The following is an 18,524-nucleotide window of genomic DNA, read 5'->3' as shown; positions in this document are numbered from 1 at the left end:
AATTATTTTATTTATTATTTAATCAATTAAATTTATCAGCACCCATTAGTCCTCCATAGATGTAACACCTAGAAATCCTAACAATGACCGATGTGACAATAAATTCCTGGATGAGCAAGTGGTAGCAGCACTTGTCTTGGCTGTAACTGAGAACTATCTAATTGGACTTATGGACTACTTAGCTTGAGGGAAGACATGCTTGTGTCTGGAAAGCTAACCGATTAGGTAGGGTTAGTAAGGTCATGGATCCTTGTGGAGAACTTAGTATCACCAGTTTACTAGACAAGCATAATTTATTACTTTATTTTTATGAAATAAATGTACTCTTATGAAGTATATGTACTTTCCCCCATCCTCATAGGTAAATGTAGCTTTGACTTCTTACCAAATAAACTTCTTTTTGCAAGAGGTATAGAACATTATAGAAAACTCACAACAGATCAAAATGAAGAGATCGGCCTATTGTTAGAGTCCAGTTTTAGTGGATATATATATATATATATATATATATATATATATATATATATATATATATATATATATGTGTGTGTGTGTGTGTGTGTGTGTGTGTGTATCTCTATCTCTATCTCTATCTATCTATCTATCTATCTATCTATCTATCTATCTATCTATCTATCTATCCATAAATACATTTAAAATCAAATTTGGGGGACTGGAGAGATAGCTCAGCAGTTAAGAGCACTGACTGCTCTTACAGAGGTCATGAGTTCAATGCCCAGTAATCACATGGTGGCTCACAATCATCTGTAATGGAATCCAACGCCCTCTTCTGGTGTGTCTGAAGAAAGTGATAGTGTACTGAATACTCATATACATACAAGAAATAAATATTTAAAAGGCATTATTAAATAAAATTTGGGGCTTCTAGAAGAGTACAACTGTCTTAATTGCCAATCCTTCTTCCTAGCCCACATTTTAAAAACTCTCTCTCTCTCTCTCTCTCCCTTCCTCCCTCTCTCTCCCTCCCTCCCTCTCTCTCTCTCTCTCTGTTTTCACAAATGAATCAATATTCCAATGAGGCATTTATAGTTTTCTTAAGTAATACTTAATAACATCTTTATGGTATAGTTTAGTAAGGCATTAAATTCTGTTTAAAACACAAGATAAAGCATAATTTGTACTTACTACAAATCATAGAAGTAATAGGATTACAATATTATTAAGTCAAGATTTAATATTATTTGTAATATTAAATCTATTGTTCTAAATCCATTATTTTTTCTTATTTTATTGTTTAGAGTAAATAATAAAGTACGAGGGGTCCCTAGATAGCTATGGGTTATGCAGGAGTCAACTAAAAGATGGGGAACATTTGAACCAATTTGCATATATAGTGAACATTCTCAATCTCTTCTCATAATTCCCTAAACATTATAGCTATTTACATAGAAATTAACTTTTGTTATGCACTTTCATCAATGTGGAGAATATTTAAAGTGTACAAGAGAGTGTACATATGTATATGGGAATACAGAGCCATTTAATGTAAGGAACCTGTGCATACAAACATTTTAACATGCTCGTGGGGGCTTCCTGAACCAATTCCATGAGTGTATCAAGAAACAGATTGAACTTATCATGGTGCCCGGCACCAAGATCCTTGTGAAAGCTGAAGTTAGAATAGACAATAAACACAATTATTCATTGATACTGCTCTATCATTGCTGTTTTAACATTTTTTGATGCAAAGGCATATTTTTATTTCATGAAAGTGTTTCATACATAATTATTGAGACATTAAAATGTGATGAGTTTTTCCAGTTAGAAAGCTAAGGATAAAAATTTTAACAATATAGATGACATATTTTTAATAAAAAGTTGGCTTTCTATAGTGGTAAATTTCCCTACTTCTTGAAGAACAGCACAATTCTTTTCACTGAGTCATTGAAGGCCTGCTTGACTTGTTTGTTCCTCAAGGTATAAATGAATGGGTTCAACATGGGAGCAATGGAAGTGGTGAGAACCATCACACCCTTGTTGACAGCCACTGAGTCCTTTGCTGAAGGTTTGACGTAGATGAAGATGCAGCTGCCATAGGTGATGGAAACCACAATCATGTGGGAAGAACAGGTAGAGAAGGCCTTTTTCCTCTGCTGGGCAGAAGGAAATCTTAGAATGGTCCTGATTATGTATATATAGGAAAGGCTTACACACAGCAGGGTCATGATAAATGTCAATACTGCAGAAACTATCACTATCTGCTCTATGAGCCATGTTTCTGTGCATGAGATCTTTAGGAGGGGGTATGCATCACAGACAAAATGGTCAATAACAGAGTCACAGAATTCCAGTTTGAGGCCCAGACTAAGTGGTGGCAGGATCACAAACAAGCCAGCTGCCCAGCAACAGAGGATAAGTCTTGTACATATCCTGCTGCTCATGATGGTGATATAATGCAAGGGTTTGCAGATGGCTACATATCGGTCATAGGACATGATAGCCAGCAGAAAAAATTCTGTCACACCAAAAAGATCAGTACAAAATATTTGAATGACACAGTTGTTATATGTAATTGTCTTGTCACCTGTTGAGATGTTGTATAAGTATCTGGGAATGCAAGCAGTTGTAAATGAGATTTCTAGGAAGGAGAAATTTTGTAGGAAAAAGTACATAGCAGTCTTTAGGTGTGAATCTATAAAGGTGAGGGAAATGATCGTGAGGTTCCCAGTCACACTCAGCACGTATGTGAGAAACAGAAAGATGAAGATCAGAGTTTTCAGTTGTGGGTCATCCGTCAGTCCCAGTAGAATGAATGTTGTTACTGTGTGGTTTCTCATAATTGAATTGTTACCTCTATCCCATCCGTATTTAAAATTCAGAGATATCTGTCCAGGAGTAGTAATTTACAGGGAAAATATTATGAAACCCAACTCATATGCATATATATATATATATATATATATACATATATATATATATATATACATATATATATTGGTTTGTGAACATAAATGCACTGGTTGCTTATGTTGGATCTTTTCTGGGCAAATTTAGAAAATCAAATTGGCTTGTCTGCACATTTCAAAATGTTATGTGTGCTCCCTTCTCTTTGCATTTGATTCTCACATTATTATTATTTTTATTCAATTGCTCGCTGGGCTCATGTTTTTTCAAGCAATAGGAATTGGCTGCTAATGCTTTCTGAGACTGAGTTCCTCCCTAGAGCCTGAATCCTGAAGTGAAATCTTTTGCTATCTTTGGTCTGTTCATGTTTCCTGAGGGTTTTATTTTGTTCATAAAATTACAAATATTTTCAGATTCAGGTTCAGTTTCAGGTTGTTATAAGCTTTATATTTGAGGCCCAAGTAGCTAGTTTTAATGCTATTGTAATATATAATACTATTATATATTACAAACATCCATATTAGAACATGTATTTGGAGAAGGCTTATTGTATAGTAAGATAATGTTATATATAAGACATATATTTGAAAAAAATCATCACAGTTGCTACTACTAATATATTAAGTAAAAAAAATGCCATATGTAACTGTTAGGCTTGTCCTCAGAACTATCTCAACTTCATTGTCTTTTAGTTTTGTCTTAATATGGAAGTGATGTTACTATTCATACATATTCCACACTGAAACACCAAATATGCAGTGCTTGTGATTAGCAGACACATTTGAATTATTTCAGTTTATCCACAGTGATTTCTTTTTCCTGTTACTATGTTCAGTTGTTAATATACCAAAGTCACATTTCCTCCATTATTTATGTTTAAAATTTATAGCAAAATTATTCAAACAGTATAAAATTTCTGTTTAAATTTAGGGAACTTGTAAGCAGAATGTGTTTCTAACCTCACAACATTCATAGCACTCTTTTACAGCTTACATTGAGGACCCATATGTGGTTTTTTCTGTCATCTTTCTTGTAATTTTGAGACACTTGCTGATGCCTTTATGCAGTCCTTTGAATTATTATTTGTCAACATAACTCTATTTTCTTGAACTTTCAGTCTCTAGAAATGATTACTCCTCTTATCAGTCATGTAACTGAGTAAACCTGGAACACAAGTCTAAAAATGAAATACTTGATGGCCATATCTAATTCTATTTTATTTCATATCTTTTAATCAATCCAGTATATTATGGTTGCTAAACCTTTACTACAGGTTTCATTATGAGACAAGCACTTGGCTTACCTATCAGAAATAATCATCCTCCAATGCTCTTTGTTTCCAGTTCTATTCCTGGTCCTTAGTCCACAATTTCACAAATTTCTGGAGAACTGCATGCAAATATTTTTTACAGTTCTCAAATTATCCGATTTTTAAATGATTTTTATTTCTTGTTGCATTTTTTTTTTTTGTTCACCAGGGTCTGCATAGGTTATGCAAGAACCACTGAGATACAGCCCCAGTTTTCATTGATGTTTAATATAACCTTACTAATGGCCATGCCATATCCAATAACAAAGCTCTCTAAAGTGCTGTTTAAATTACTATCATATTGCATTTTCCATCTGTAATTTTAATACAGTCTTGAAGACTTTTTAACTAAGGAACATGGGACCTGAGTTGAAAGGACAGAATTTATCATACTCACATTTCTTGCAGTTGTTCATAGCCTTCCTCTCTTAGCTATTTAACCACATGATTCTTGTAAATATAATGTAAAATGATTACTTCTGGCGACCATTGATTAAGTCTAGTCATGTGTGCAAAAATAATAGTCTTGGAATTCATAGGTGTTCACATTTTCTGTTTTTAATCATTCAGATTGACTTTCTCACTGATGATGCAGTACCATTTTAAGAAAGTAGCTTTTTCACTTTTTGGATTCCTGAAAAATAGGATCAAAGGAATGTCTGCTAGTTTGGGAAAAGCTTATGTTCTGAACTCTCTGCTCAGAAAGAGGGTTTTCTCATATCAAGACCAATACTTTTTATTAATTTGCCACATGTACAGCAAATAAACACAAGAGTCCTTGGTGACCCAGGCTCAGAAATAACTAATGAATCATTTGTGGGAAGAGGACCTTTGGAGACTTAGAGCATCAAAATCACTTACAAGAAACTGCAAGGAAAATGTAGAGTATAATTAAAAGATAATCTAGTCCAGATTCTTATAATTAATACTTGTTATGTTGGCTGTAAAAGATTTAGCTCTCATTTTCTGTATTATCCATTTGTTATGTTGTGAATAAATTACACAGGTTTAAAATAGTACTCAGCTTTATTCTCTGTGAATAATGTTTTAATTTTATTTAAAAAGTTAATTAACCGGTGTGTTTATGTGTACTTGATGTGCGTGTTTGCATACAACATGTGTGCCACAGTGACATGTGGCTGTCAGAGGACAAATTTGTGGAGTGCTTTCTCTCCTTCCACCTTTATGTGGATTCTGGAGATTAAATTCAAGTTTCCAGGCTTATACAGCAGGTGTCTTTACTAAAGAATGGCTGCAGAATATTGATTTTTTCAAGTCAAACTAAGGAGCTGAGGAGAAGGTTTAGTGCAGAGAGTAACGTGCTTGATGTGAAAATATGAGGGCCTGTGTTCTAATCCCCAGCACCCATGTGAAGCTGGTTATGGTAGTGTGACTTTCTAATCACAGTGCTCCTGTGGAAAGTGGGGAGCAGAGACAGGAGAGTCCGTGGAAACTTATGCACTTTGTGCTGCAATGGACCAGAATATCTCCCAGGCAAATAAGTATTGTAGGTCCATGGGTTTATGGTGCCGGGTATGTGTTTACTTTTCTTCTTTGGTAGCAATCAGAATAACTTCTGGTACCATGAACACTAGTCACTAAGGGTAATGGCTCTAGGTAGGCACTAGTTCTGCGTCGTTGTGTTCTGTAAGTTGTGTAGGTATTGTCTTCAGCAATAGGGCCTTCCTGTCAGTTTGTGGTAACCAATAGCTTTGGCCATAGTCTAGGTTTTGGAGTTCCTATGGCACCCCTTTTTTGGCTAACAACTCAACTAGATAAATAATGCAGTCCCGGTATTGGAAGCTCCATTTGGTGACAAGAGATGTTCAGTTGGGACTCTACCTCCACCATTACTTGGCAGTTTCATTCGTATCACCTTCATGTATGTATATATTTTAGGAGGCTTCTACTGCATTAGCTTTCGATACGACCCTTCAAATGGCCCTTAGTTTCAGTTGTCCCTATCTGTATTCCCTCCCTCTGCCCACCTTATCCCTTCCCCTCCATTTGATTCTCCAGTTCTAGTACTCCCCAATCCATCCATAATTATCTATTTTATTTCTTCTTTTTAGTGAGATCCACTCCCTGCCCCTTGCTCTATATCTAACCTCTGTGCTTATATAGACTGTAGCTTGCTTATCAACAACTTAGCTGATACACACATATAAGTAAGTACATACCATATTTGTCTTTCTGGGTCTGGGTTACCTCACTATGTCTGGATCACTTGTTTTCTACCTCTCTATATTTACTCCCTCTATCTCTCCTCTCTCTCTTTTCTTTCTTTTGTTCTTTTCTTTTACTTTTCTCCATCAATTAATTTAGTTTATATATTGATCATAGCTTCTTCTTCTTCCTGTCCTCCCAGTTCCTCCCTCTCATCTTCTCTCCTCCTTTCTCCTCAGACAAGAGGAGGCCTCTCATGGATATCAATCCTCCTTGGCATATCAAGTTGCAGTAGGACTAGGTGAATCTTCTTCCATTGATGATAGACAAGGCAGCCTAGTTAGGTTAAAGGAATCCAAAGGCAGGCAACAGAGTCAGAGGCAGCCCCTATCCCTGCTGTTAGGGGGTCCCAAGTGAAGACCAAGCTGTACATCTGTTACATATATGTAGGGGGCCTAGGTACATCCCATGTATGCTCAGCTGGTTGGTGGTTCAATCTCTGTGAGCTTTCATGGGCCCATGTTACTTGATTCTTTAGAGTTTCTTATGGTGTCCTTGACCTTTCTGGCTCCTTCAATTCTTCCCCTCTACCATAAGATTTCCCAACCTCTACCTGATGTTTGTCTGTGGGTCTCTGCATCTGTTTCCATTAGTTGCTGGGTGAAACCTTTCAGATGTTAGTTGTGTTAGGTTCCTGTCTGCAAGTATAGCACAATTATCATTAATAGTGCCAGGGGTGGGTTCTCTTTCATGGCTTGGGTCTCAAGTTGGGCCAGTCATTTTTTGGCCATTACCTCAATTTCTGTTCCCTCTTTGTCCCTGCATATCTTGTAGACAGGAAACATTGTAGACTGAAGGTTTTGTGTCTGGGTTGGTGAACCCATTCTTCTATTGGAAGTCTTTACCAGTTACAGGAGGTGGACATTTCAGGTTTCATATTCCCTATTGCTGGTAGGCTTAGCAAGGTCATCCTCATAGATCCTGGGAATTTTCCATTGTCCTAGGTTTTTTAGCTCATCTCAGAGATGCTACAGAGTAAGTTCTAGGATAGCCAAGGCTAGTCTTTCATGATTTCATTTTTTTAAACAGCTGAGTAACATTCCATTATGTAAATGTTCTACATGATCTTTATTCATTTATCCATTGACAGAGACTTGGCTCCCAGTTTCTGGCTATTGTGAATCAAATGGCTTCTCAGCATATGCCTAAGAGTGGGAGAGCTAAATCTTGAGACAGATGTACTTCCATGTTCTCAAGAAACTGTCAGACTGATTTCCATAGTGGCAGTATGTTTGTACTCCCGCCAGCAATGGGTAAGTGGTCTCCTTACTCCACACCCTTGTCATCATGAGCCGTCACTTGTTCTATTGATCTTAGCCATTATAACAGGTTTAAGACCAAATTATAAAATATTTTTGATTTGCACATCTGTGATGGCTAAAGACATTGGACATTTCTTTAAGTGTTTCTCAGCCATCTGAGTTACCTTTTATGAGAATACTCTGTTTAGATCTGAGCTCCGTTTTTAATCAAGTTATTTGTGTTCTCTATGGCCAATTTTTTGAGTTCTTTATATATTTTAGATATTAGCCTTCTCTTGGATGTGCAGTTTGTAAAAACTAGTTCCCATTCGGTAGCATGGAGCTTTGAATGATAGTGTCATGATGGTCCTTTCAAGTCTCATGGTAGGCCATTTATTAATTGTTGGGCTTAGTTGTGCTAATGGTGTCATATTTAGAATGCCTTTGCAAGTGCCAGTGAGTTCAGTCATTTATACTGACTACGTTTGTTGTTTTGAGATGTATTTCTGGTATACATCAGAATGGTGGATTCTTTTTACACATCCATTCTGTTAGCCTGTGTCTTTTTACTGGGGAACTGAGTTCACTGATGTTGAGAGATATTGATGACCGATAATTGCTACTTCCTGCTATTTTGATGTCTGTGGTATTAGTGTATGTGTATTTCTCTTGTATTGGTTTTAATTTTGTGAAATTGTTTATTTCTTTTTTCCCTGAGTGTAGTTAGCCTCATTGGAGATTTTGTTCTCCTATCCTCTGTAGTGCTGGATGAGTGGAAAGATATTATTTGAATTTGATTTTGTCATGGAATATCTTTGTGTCTCCATCTATGGTGATGGAAAGTTCTGCTGAGTATAGTAATCTAGGCTGATATCTGTGGTCTCTTGGCATCTGCAATACCTCTGGTTATGTCCCTTTAGGGTTCCCAATAAGAAATCAGGTGTAATTCTGATAGGTCTGCCTTTATATTTTACTTGGTCTTTTTTCCCTTGTTGCTTTTAAATTTTTTCTTTGTTCTTTATATTTAGGGTTTTGATTATTATGTAGTGGCAAGATTTTCTTTTCTGATACAATTCATTTGATGTTTGATCTGGGAATCTTCCTCCTCCTCCTCTTCTATTCTTATTATTCTCAGATTTCAACTTTCCATAGTGTCTCAAGTTGTGTCATGAACATTTTAGATTTTCCACTTTCTTTCACTGACATATTGATTTCTTCTATTGTATCTTCTATACCTGAGATTTCCCTTTCCCACCTGTATTCTGTTATTGATGCTTATGTCTGTGGTCCATTCTCTTTCCTATGTTTTCCATCTCCAAGGTTGCCCCATTTGTGTTTTCTTTATTGCTTCCATTCTCTTTGTAGGTCTTGGGTAGCTTTATTTATATCCTTCATCTGTTTGATTGTATTTTCTTACATTTATTTGTTTCCTCTTTAATGCCTCTACCTGTTTGAATGAATTTTCCTGTATTTCCTTAATTCATGTCCTCTTTAAAGGCAACTATCATATTTATAAGATTGGATTTAAAGTTCACTTGTTGTGCTTCAGTTTTATTAGAATATACAGGGCTTGTTGTAGCATGATAGCTGAGCTCTGGTTGTGCTATACTGCCCTGGGTCTTGTTGATTGTGTTCTTATGTTGTCCTTTAGGCATCTGTTTTTCCTTGGTGTTAACTGGATGATCCTAATGGAAGCAGGTGGGGGAGATATGGGCCAGACAGTGGAGGTCAGGGTACCCTATTCTGTTGGCTGTGCCTCAGGAAGACCCTACTCTGTGGGCTGTGTCACAGATGGATCCTATTTTGTAGGCTGTGCCAAAGTCAGACCCAGTTGGGGTGACAGGCAGATCCAATTAGGATGGGTAGTCATGCAGAGTTCCAAGTTGGTTAGTTTTGGGGCCCCAAAAGTTTCCATGGCGAATCAGGATGCTCTTGGGATCCTGAAAAGCTTCTTTGGACTGAGGAGCAAAGCCAGAACTAGACAATGATGCTCAGGGGACTGAGAGCACCCATATTTGCATTTTCCTTTCTTGAATTGCTCTCTTCATTTCATTCTGTTTGTGTTTTCATACATTTCATTGATGGATGTTTACATATACTCTTTGAGGACCTCTAACATGTTTTTAAAGCCTATTTGAAGTTCTGTCTTGTTCTGCATCTATATTGCACTTCTCAGGGCCTATGGTAATAAGGCTGATGCACTCTATTGGTGCCATAGTATTCTGGTTGTTACTGTGTTTTAACGCTAGCATCTAGGTATCTGGGTTTAGGCTAATTGTAATTCTAGGTGCTGATATCTGGTTGTGTTTGTTGGGTGGGGTTCTGTTGCCTTAAGAGAATGTGGTGGCTGTGGGTTGCCTAGTAGGGAAAACTTTTGAGATTCTATGATGTGTCACTACTGGGTGTCCTTGGTAGAATGTGTTTCTAGGTATTGGGAACTGACACTAAGGACTGGGAATGAACAAAGGTGTGGGGTTAAGCATGTACAGAGGAGGGAATTAAGCACTCTGTGTAACCAGGATCTTTGTAGACCCTTTGGAACTGGAACAGAGAAGCAGGAGTGGCCAGAGTATGTTGGAATGACCGTGGAGAATTGCATTTGGACGAGAAGAAGGAGGGTGAAGATTGCTTGCATCATTCCTTGGCTTTCATGGCTCTCAGGTTTTCAGGGAATCAAGCAACTATCACCATTTTCTACTACTTTGTATACATTTTCATGTTTTTAGTTTTCCATTCATTTTCTCATTATGTATGAGTGTCATATCTTAGGTTTTAACTATAACAACTAACTGCTCACTGAAAAATTCCATGAAAACTTGATCAATAGACAGAATTTCAGTCAGTTTCTTGTTCACCTAAATGAGTTAATGGAGGTTTCAACTTGGTAGTGATTGGCAAGGTTTTCCTAAAGCATGTTATAGAGGAAACATTAATAAGATCATTCACAACCAGCACAAAGCATAGAAAGTAATTTAAGAATTGCCATCTTTTTTCTAAGTGACAAATGGTTAATGAATACTTTTTATAGGCCATGCCTATCAGTGGTACATATCATTTCCACACTCATTTGATTTGCTACAGTGTAAAATAAAAAGGCACACCTAAAAGTGTGCAAAGTATGGTAGAAAACCACAATTTATTGTGTTTCCATGGATAACAGTCATACAACAATTTTAGGTTGACTGCAAAACTAAACATATTTGAAAAATTTGGTTTGAATCAAGATAGTCATGTTTATAGTATGCAAGTTTAAGAAGAAAGTATGAGTATATGAAGGTTGAAAAACAAGGATACAGTAATGCTATTATAAAGCTTCAGATTTTGCATTCATTCATTTTTCTTTAAATTTAATATTTTTTATTTTTTTTTATATCTTTGAGAGGAGTGCAATTTTTTTAATTGAGTAATTGAAAGCTTGTTTTACTTGCTTGTTTCTCAGTGCATAAATAAAGGGATTCAACATTGGTGAAATTGATATGATAATAAGTGAAATCCCTTTATTGATAGCTACATCATCTTTGGATGAAGGTTTGACATAAATGAAGATGCAGCTACCGTAAGTAATAGAAACAACAATCATGTGGGAAGAACAGGTGGAAAAGGCCTTTTTCCTTTGCTTGGCAGAGGGAAATCTCAGAATGGTCTTGATGATATAAACATAGGAAAGGACAACACACACAAAGGTGATGATGAATGTCATCACAGCGCCAACTATCACCATCTGTTCTATCAGCCATGTGTCTGAACAAGAGATTTTCAGAAGTGGAGCTGCATCACAACAAAAATGATCAACAATATCTGAATCACAGAATTCCAGGCCCAAGCCTAGACTAATTGGCGGGAGAATGATGATCAGAGCTGCTACCCAACAGAAGAAGATGAATTTCTTGCAGACTCTGCTATTCATGATGGTCATGTAGTGCAGAGGTTTACAGATGGCCACATAGCGATCATAGGACATGATAGCCAGGAGAAAAAATTCTGTAACTGCAAATAGATCTATAAACAACAGTTGACTGACACAAGCAATATAGGTAATGGACTTGTCCCCAGATGATATACTGTATAGAAATCTGGGAATACAAGCAGTTGTGAGTGAAATTTCCAAGAAGGAGAAATTTTTGAGGAAAATATACATAGGTGTTTTAAGATGGGGGTCAATCAGAGTGAGGGTGATGATGGTTAGGTTGCCAGACAAACTCAACATGTAAGAAAGGAGCAGAAAGATAAAAAGCAGAATTTGCAGCCGAATGTCATCTGTGAGACCCAGCAAAATGAAGGTTGTTACTGTTCGGTTTCTCATTCTTGATCATTGTCTCTTGTCCGATCTGGTTGAAAGATAAGAAAGAGTTTATAAAACCTCAGAGTTGAGTCAGCTTCCAATCTTGAGACAATTTAACATTAGTGCCATTCCCATATTACCATGGTTAGTGGAAAAGCAAGCACACAGTACAAGCTGATGTTTGAACACTTCTTTGTGTCACACATAGCTTGTATTTGAATCACACATTCCATACTGCTATTCTTATGTCCCTACAATCTATCTGTAATTAATATCAGTTTGACATATAATCTTATAAACATCATTCCACAAAATGTCCCTTTAAATTAATTTCTTTTGGTCTAACACTCTGCCTTTCCCTAACTTCTTTTCCTAGAAAAGGTTTTAAAAGAGAAATAATAAAAAAAATGAAAAGTATTCTGTTAAGATAATCTTATTATGTTCATCGTTAATATTAGTTATTAGCTGATAAATACTTGTGCAGGTACAGACTATTTACTATGTTTAAAGTAATTTTTACTGTGGCTTATTAAAGTTTCATTTAGGTCATAGGGTGTGGTGTCACATACTATCCTGGCAGTTGGGAGGCAGAGATAGGTAGATTTCTGTAATTTAGAGGCCAGGCTAATCTACACAGTGAGTTCCAGAACAACTATGCCTATGTATGAAACATATCTGTTGCAATATCCCCTCATAAATGGCTGCACTTAGATGTGTTGCGTTTAGAGTGTTTTTGACAGATTAATGCATATTTTAATATATCTTATATATTTTGTATATGTGATAATTAGTGTTGATTTTATTTTCCTCTGAATGCCACAATAGGATATCTATGTACCATTTTATGATTTCTAAGACAGGCTCTTACAAGGAATTGTTTTCCCAGGTTTTAAGTGGAAGCGTGAAACAGAATCACCTGATTATTTGATTTTTGTGATGAAAACACTAGTGCCCTCCAACTAGCTGCAAATTTAATATTCTCTAGACATTGAAAAATTTTTCTTTATTTTTGCCACAAGGATTTCAATAAAAACTATCTTTTTGATATTAAAATTCTAAAGTGAAGTTGCCTATATTCATTTTTAAACACATTCAATAGTAGCATATTTCCTCTCTGTATTCATTATATTGTGATAATTTTGATTCAGGTAATTAGAAGTATGCTGACATATTTAAAGAGCCATATCCTTGTCATCTTGTTTTGGATCAGCCTTGTTTTAGTTTGAGATGATCTTAATCCTTTATTATAAATGACAAAACCCTTCACAATAGCCACAAAAATATAAAATATTTTGGGGTAACTCTAACGAAACAAGTGAAAGATCTGTATGACAATAACTTCAAGTCTCTCAAGAAAGAAACTGAAGGAGATCTCAGAAAATGGAGAGCTCTCCCATGCTCATGGATTGGTAGACTTAACCAATGGTAAAAATGACCATTCTGCCAAAAGCAATCTACAGATTCAACGCAATCCCGATCAAAATCCCAACACAATACTTCAGAAAAGAGCAATTCTCAAATTCATCTGCAAAAGCACAAAACCCAGAATAGCAAAAACAATTCTTAACCATAAAAGAACTTCTGGGGAAATCACTATCTCTGACCTCAAGCTATACTATAGAGCAATAGTGAAAAAAACTGCATGATATTGGTACAGAGACAGACACATTGATCAATGGAATAGAAATGAAGATCCAGAAGTAAAACCATACACTTATGAACACTTGATCTTTGACAACAAAGTCTAAAATATACAAGGGAAAAAAGAAAGCATCTTTAATAAATGGTGCTGGTCTAACTGGCTATCTGTATGTACAAAAATGAAAATAGACCATATTTGTGTCCTTGCACAAAGCTCAAGTCCAAGTGAATCAAGGACCTCAACACAAAACTAGATACACTGAATCTAATAGGAGAGAAAGAAGGAAAGAGCCTCAAGTTCATTTGCACAGTGGAAAATTTCCTAAACAGAACTCCAATGACTCAGGCTCTAAGACCAAAAATTGATAAATGGGACTTCATGAAACTGGAAAGCTTATGTAAGTCAAAGGATATAGTCAATAAGACAAATTGGCAACCTACAGATTGAGAAAAAAAGCTTCACTAACCCTACATTCAATAGAGGACTAATATTTAAAATATATAAGGAACTCAAGATGCTAATTACCAAAAAACCTAACAACTTAATCAAAAAAGGACTATAGAACTAAACTGAGAATTCACAACAGAGGAATCTCGAATGGCTGAGAAGCACCTACAGAAATGTTTAAAGTCTTTAGTGGTCAGAAAAATATAAATCAAAATAACCCTGAGATTCCAACTTACATCAATCAGAATGGCTAAGATCAAAACCTCAGGTGACAACACATGTTGGAGAGGATGTGGAGAAAGAGGAATACTCCTCCATTGCTAGTGGTATTACAAACTGGTATAGCTATTCTGGAAATCAATCTGGAGTTTCCTCAGAAAATTGGAAATAGATCTACCTGAAGACACAGAAATATCACTCTTGGAAATATAACCAAAAGATGCCCCATCCTGCCACAGGGGCACATGTTCTACTATGTTCATAGTGGCCTTATTTGTGATATACAGAAGTTGCAAGCATCTCAGATGTTCCACGACAGAATAATGGATACAGAAAATGTGGTTAATTTACACAATAGAGTACTACTCAGCTATTAAAAACTAGGACATCCATAAGTTCTGTAACGCTAGAGAACCCTGACTATGACAGTGAGGTAACCCAGACTCTGAAAGACATACATGGTACGTACTCACTTATAAGTGGATATTAGTCATAAATTACAGGATAGCCATCCTTGAGCCAAAGAAGCTAAGTAAGAAGGAGGATGCTCTAACTTCACTGAGAAGTGAAAATAAACTAGACATAGGGGTAGATGGAAGGAGGAAACTGGGTAGGGAGGGGTTGTGGAGGGGAGCATGAAGGATCAAGAATGGGAGAATGGAAGGAGTGAGTACAGGGAGATAGAACTTGAATGGGTGTTGGGGGATATCTCTAGGATTAACTAGAAACCTAGGACAATAGAAATTACCAGGTATTTGTGAGGGTAATGCTTGCTAAATCTCCTAGCAATGGGGGATATGGAGCCTGAAATGGCCATCTAGAGCAGGAAAAGACTTCTAATGGAGGGATGGGTACACCAACCCAGCCACAAAGCCTGAGACCTACAATTTCTCCTGCCAACAAAGTGTGCAGGTGTAAAGATGGAGCAGAAATGGAGGAAATCGCCAACAAATGACTGGTCCACCTTGAGAACCATGCCATGAGAGACAGCCCACCCTGACAATATTAATGATATTCTGCTATACTTCCAAAATGGCACCTAGCATGACTGTCACCTGAGAGGAATCATCCAGCAGCTGATGGGAATGGATGCAGAGACCCACAACCAAGCATTAGATGGAGCTCAGGGAATCTTGTGGAAGAGGGAGATGAAGGATTGAAGGAGTCAGAGATTTCAAGAACACCACTAGAAATCATAGAATCAACTAACCTAGGTCAATAAAGGCCCACAGAGATTGAATCATCAACTAGAGAGCATGCGTGGGACAGATGTAAGCCTTGGCACTTATATATGTATTAGTTCTGAAGCTGGGTCTTCATATGGGACTCCTAACAGTAGGAGCAGGAGCTGTACCTGACTGTTGCCCACCTTTAGATCTCTTTCTTCCTACTGGGCTGCCATATCTAGCCATAATAGGAGATGATCCGAGTCCTACTGCAACTTGATATGCCAAAGCAGGCTGATATCCATGGGAGGCCTCCCTTTTTTTTCTGAGCCTTTTCTGAGGAAAAAGGGAAGACAGGAGAATGGCAGGTTGGTGAGGTGAAAGGGAGGGCCTGGGAGGGAAGGATGGAGGTGAAGCTATAGTCGGGATGTAAAGTAAATAATAAAAAAAACTAATGAGTAATATTAAAATTATTTTCATAAGACAATTAAAATGCTGGTGTTTCATAAAACGCTAAAACAAATGAAAATTGCTATGTGGTCCATATATCCCACATCTGATTATATAAAATTTTTCCCATCATAATAAAATTGAAAACTACCACATTGTATATTCTTGTAGTTGGTTCATTTCAATTAGTATAATGTCCTCTTGTTCCACATACGTTATTACAAATGGGAGAATTTCCTTCTTATTGAAGCTTATACAATTTTATTTGGCATACATACTTCATTTTTATTTGTTTGTCTTTTGATGGGCACTTAGTTTTATTGCTTGGGTATTGCTAATGATGACAAATGTCATAAACAATATTAAAAATCCTGACACAGGCTTCCTACCCCTCCTTTGTTTATTAAGTTCCAGGGACAAAGATATACTCCCAGGCTTTATATTTAGAATATACCCTAAACAGCAAAATAGCTGGGCAGCTGCGTACCCTCAATGCTGTTAGAATCTACTTTCCTATCGATAATCCCAAGTTATTACTATTTACTACATTCTATCTGGGCTGCTCTTAACTCCAGTTGGGCAGCGGTTAGGGTCACGCTATTTTATGGCTCAGCTAACCCAGGCTAGCTTTTTCTTTCTCCTCTCCTGCATGTTCTTCCTTAATTCCACGCGGCTTCCTCCTTCTCCTTCCTTGCTTGTTGTCCTCTTTGCACCAAGCCTGCAAAACTTCAACCCCACCCATGTCTCTTCTGCCTAGCTATTGGCTATTGGGATCTTTATTTACCAATCACAATTAACCGGGAGAAAGGCCACTCAGTGTCTTATGTGCGGACTCTCTTGTCTTTGGGGTAACCAGTCTTGGGGGCCCCAAATTCACATTAATACAAGTGGCATTAGACCAACCCACTATAACAAAATGAACACAGGAGTTCAGAAATCTCTTCAATATTAATACAGTTCTTTGATAGTATGTTAGTCCAATATCTTGAATTTCTTTCCTTTGTATTCTGATTCCTTCTGTTTTCTTCTTATGCTCTGAAACTTGCTCTAACATTTATGATAATGTATGACATCAGTAACCAATGGCCACTGTTTATACTATGTTTTTGTTCTTGTAATCTTGATAATAGATGAGAAAATTTGGTGCCTCTGGTAACCTATGATCTACTATTGAATTAACAAGAGGAGGAGCTAGGCTTCTGCAATTTATGGCCTGTGTCAGTAGGATTATATATTTATTTCTCAAAACATGTTTTCAATTTCTTTCACTTTTATCAGTGCAATCAGAAACACTTCATCTTAAGTCCAAGCATTATGAGTAAGTAACCTTTCCAAATGTGTAAGGGGAAAAAGTTAGTCTATTAAATTTATTTTGTAAATAAAGAGTTCTCTTTTCACTCTTGCCTTCTTCCTCTCCCTCTGTCCTCTCGCCCATTCCTTCTCTCCCCATTCCCCTCCCCACTCTCTCACTCTCTCTCCATGTGCTCATGGCCAGCCTCTATTCCTCTACTCTCTCTCTCTCTCTCTGCCTTTCATTGTCTCTACCACCCTCTGAGCTCCCCTCTCCATGTCCTGAATAAACTCTATTCTAAAAAAAAAAAATAAAGAGTTCTCTTTCTTTCTACTCCAAGCTTGAAAATGTTTCTAATAAAAATAGTTGCTCCAGCACAAATTTCTTATTTGTTACAAATACACTCTGAAAGAAATCTATTTTCTTAAAGTTGTTGGATTAAGACTTGTTACAAGTGAAAGACCTACAGAGGAAGAGAAATAATTCAAGCACAGGGGAAGAAATAATTATTTGAAAATCAGATATTCTTCAATAGGATCAATATAGTATTCTTTTAGACAAGATCATTTGGGAATTTAGACCAAACATGAAAATTCTGCTCTTAGCTTTTCATGTTGTATCCTAACTTATAGAAGACGTACAGATTTGAAAACCATCTTTCTAGTCTGATGAGTAGTGTCTTTTCCTCTTTGAACCTATATATGGAATGAATGTTCTGATCAATCAATTCAGGTTAGGTATATTTTCAGTGTTGAGGATTTCAAGTTCACTTTTTATGAGCTCAGTAGTTACAAGTGACAATATTGCAAATATTTTGGAGATCTCATGAAGGATATCACAATTTCCATTTGTATACAGGTTGGTGAAAGTGTCATTGTGGGCCACTTCTGTTTGCCTCTGAAATTACCCTTTCTGAAAGAGTACTCATGGATTTATTGATTTATTAGAGGATTTTTTTTTGAAATCTGTGATGTGGTTGGTACAGATTAAATAATTAAGACAGATGGAGTGAACAAGATATTGCCATATTCTTCCTGAGGATGCATGTATAAATTATTTCCAATGAATCCTATTCCTTCATTTTTAATTTGTGTGGAACAGAAAATGACACCATAAATATATGTTTTCTTGTCTAGCAATGCTGATATTGAAAATTTTCTACCTCTGATTTTTAAATGAGTAATTGTGACTACTGTAGAGGCTAAGAAAATAGAATGATGGACAGAGAAATAAATGGAAGTAACCAAAATAAGGGATACTTACTCTGCTGGAAGGCAATCATGACTTTAGTTGTGCTATAATCTTGGTTTTCCCAAAGGTGAAGCTGAAAGTGAGTGATCAATTGTGTGCACAAACCTTACGAAGATGTACATGGCTATAGAGAAT

The 18,524-nt window shown here is 36.6% G+C and overlaps 2 protein-coding genes across 2 annotated transcripts; both read right to left on the bottom strand.

Moving 5' to 3' along the window:
• Positions 1-1,865: 1,865 nt before the first annotated feature.
• On the bottom strand, positions 1,866-2,798 carry LOC127671225 (olfactory receptor 6C2-like). The gene has a single exon (XM_052165956.1). It carries the CDS (start codon positions 2,796-2,798, stop codon positions 1,866-1,868), a length of 933 nt encoding a protein of 310 aa, XP_052021916.1.
• Positions 2,799-11,008: 8,210 nt separating this feature from the next.
• LOC127671224 (olfactory receptor 6C2-like) lies at positions 11,009-11,944 on the bottom strand. The gene has a single exon (XM_052165955.1). The coding sequence runs from the start codon at positions 11,942-11,944 to the stop codon at positions 11,009-11,011; it is 936 nt and encodes a 311-aa protein (XP_052021915.1).
• Between the last annotated feature and the right edge of the window lie 6,580 nt (positions 11,945-18,524).

This window comes from Apodemus sylvaticus, chromosome 20, assembly GCF_947179515.1.
Source record: "Apodemus sylvaticus chromosome 20, mApoSyl1.1, whole genome shotgun sequence".
NCBI classification, from domain to species: Eukaryota; Metazoa; Chordata; class Mammalia; order Rodentia; family Muridae; genus Apodemus; species Apodemus sylvaticus.
The sequence above is the reverse complement of the archived record's forward strand: the minus strand, read 5'-3'. Positions and strand labels throughout refer to the sequence as shown.

Excerpts from the sequence above, each read along its gene's own strand:
- LOC127671224 (XM_052165955.1), bottom strand. The coding sequence starts at position 11,944 with ATGAGAAACCGAACAGTAACAACCTTCATTTTGCTGGGTCTCACAGAT.
- LOC127671225 (XM_052165956.1), bottom strand. The coding sequence starts at position 2,798 with ATGAGAAACCACACAGTAACAACATTCATTCTACTGGGACTGACGGAT.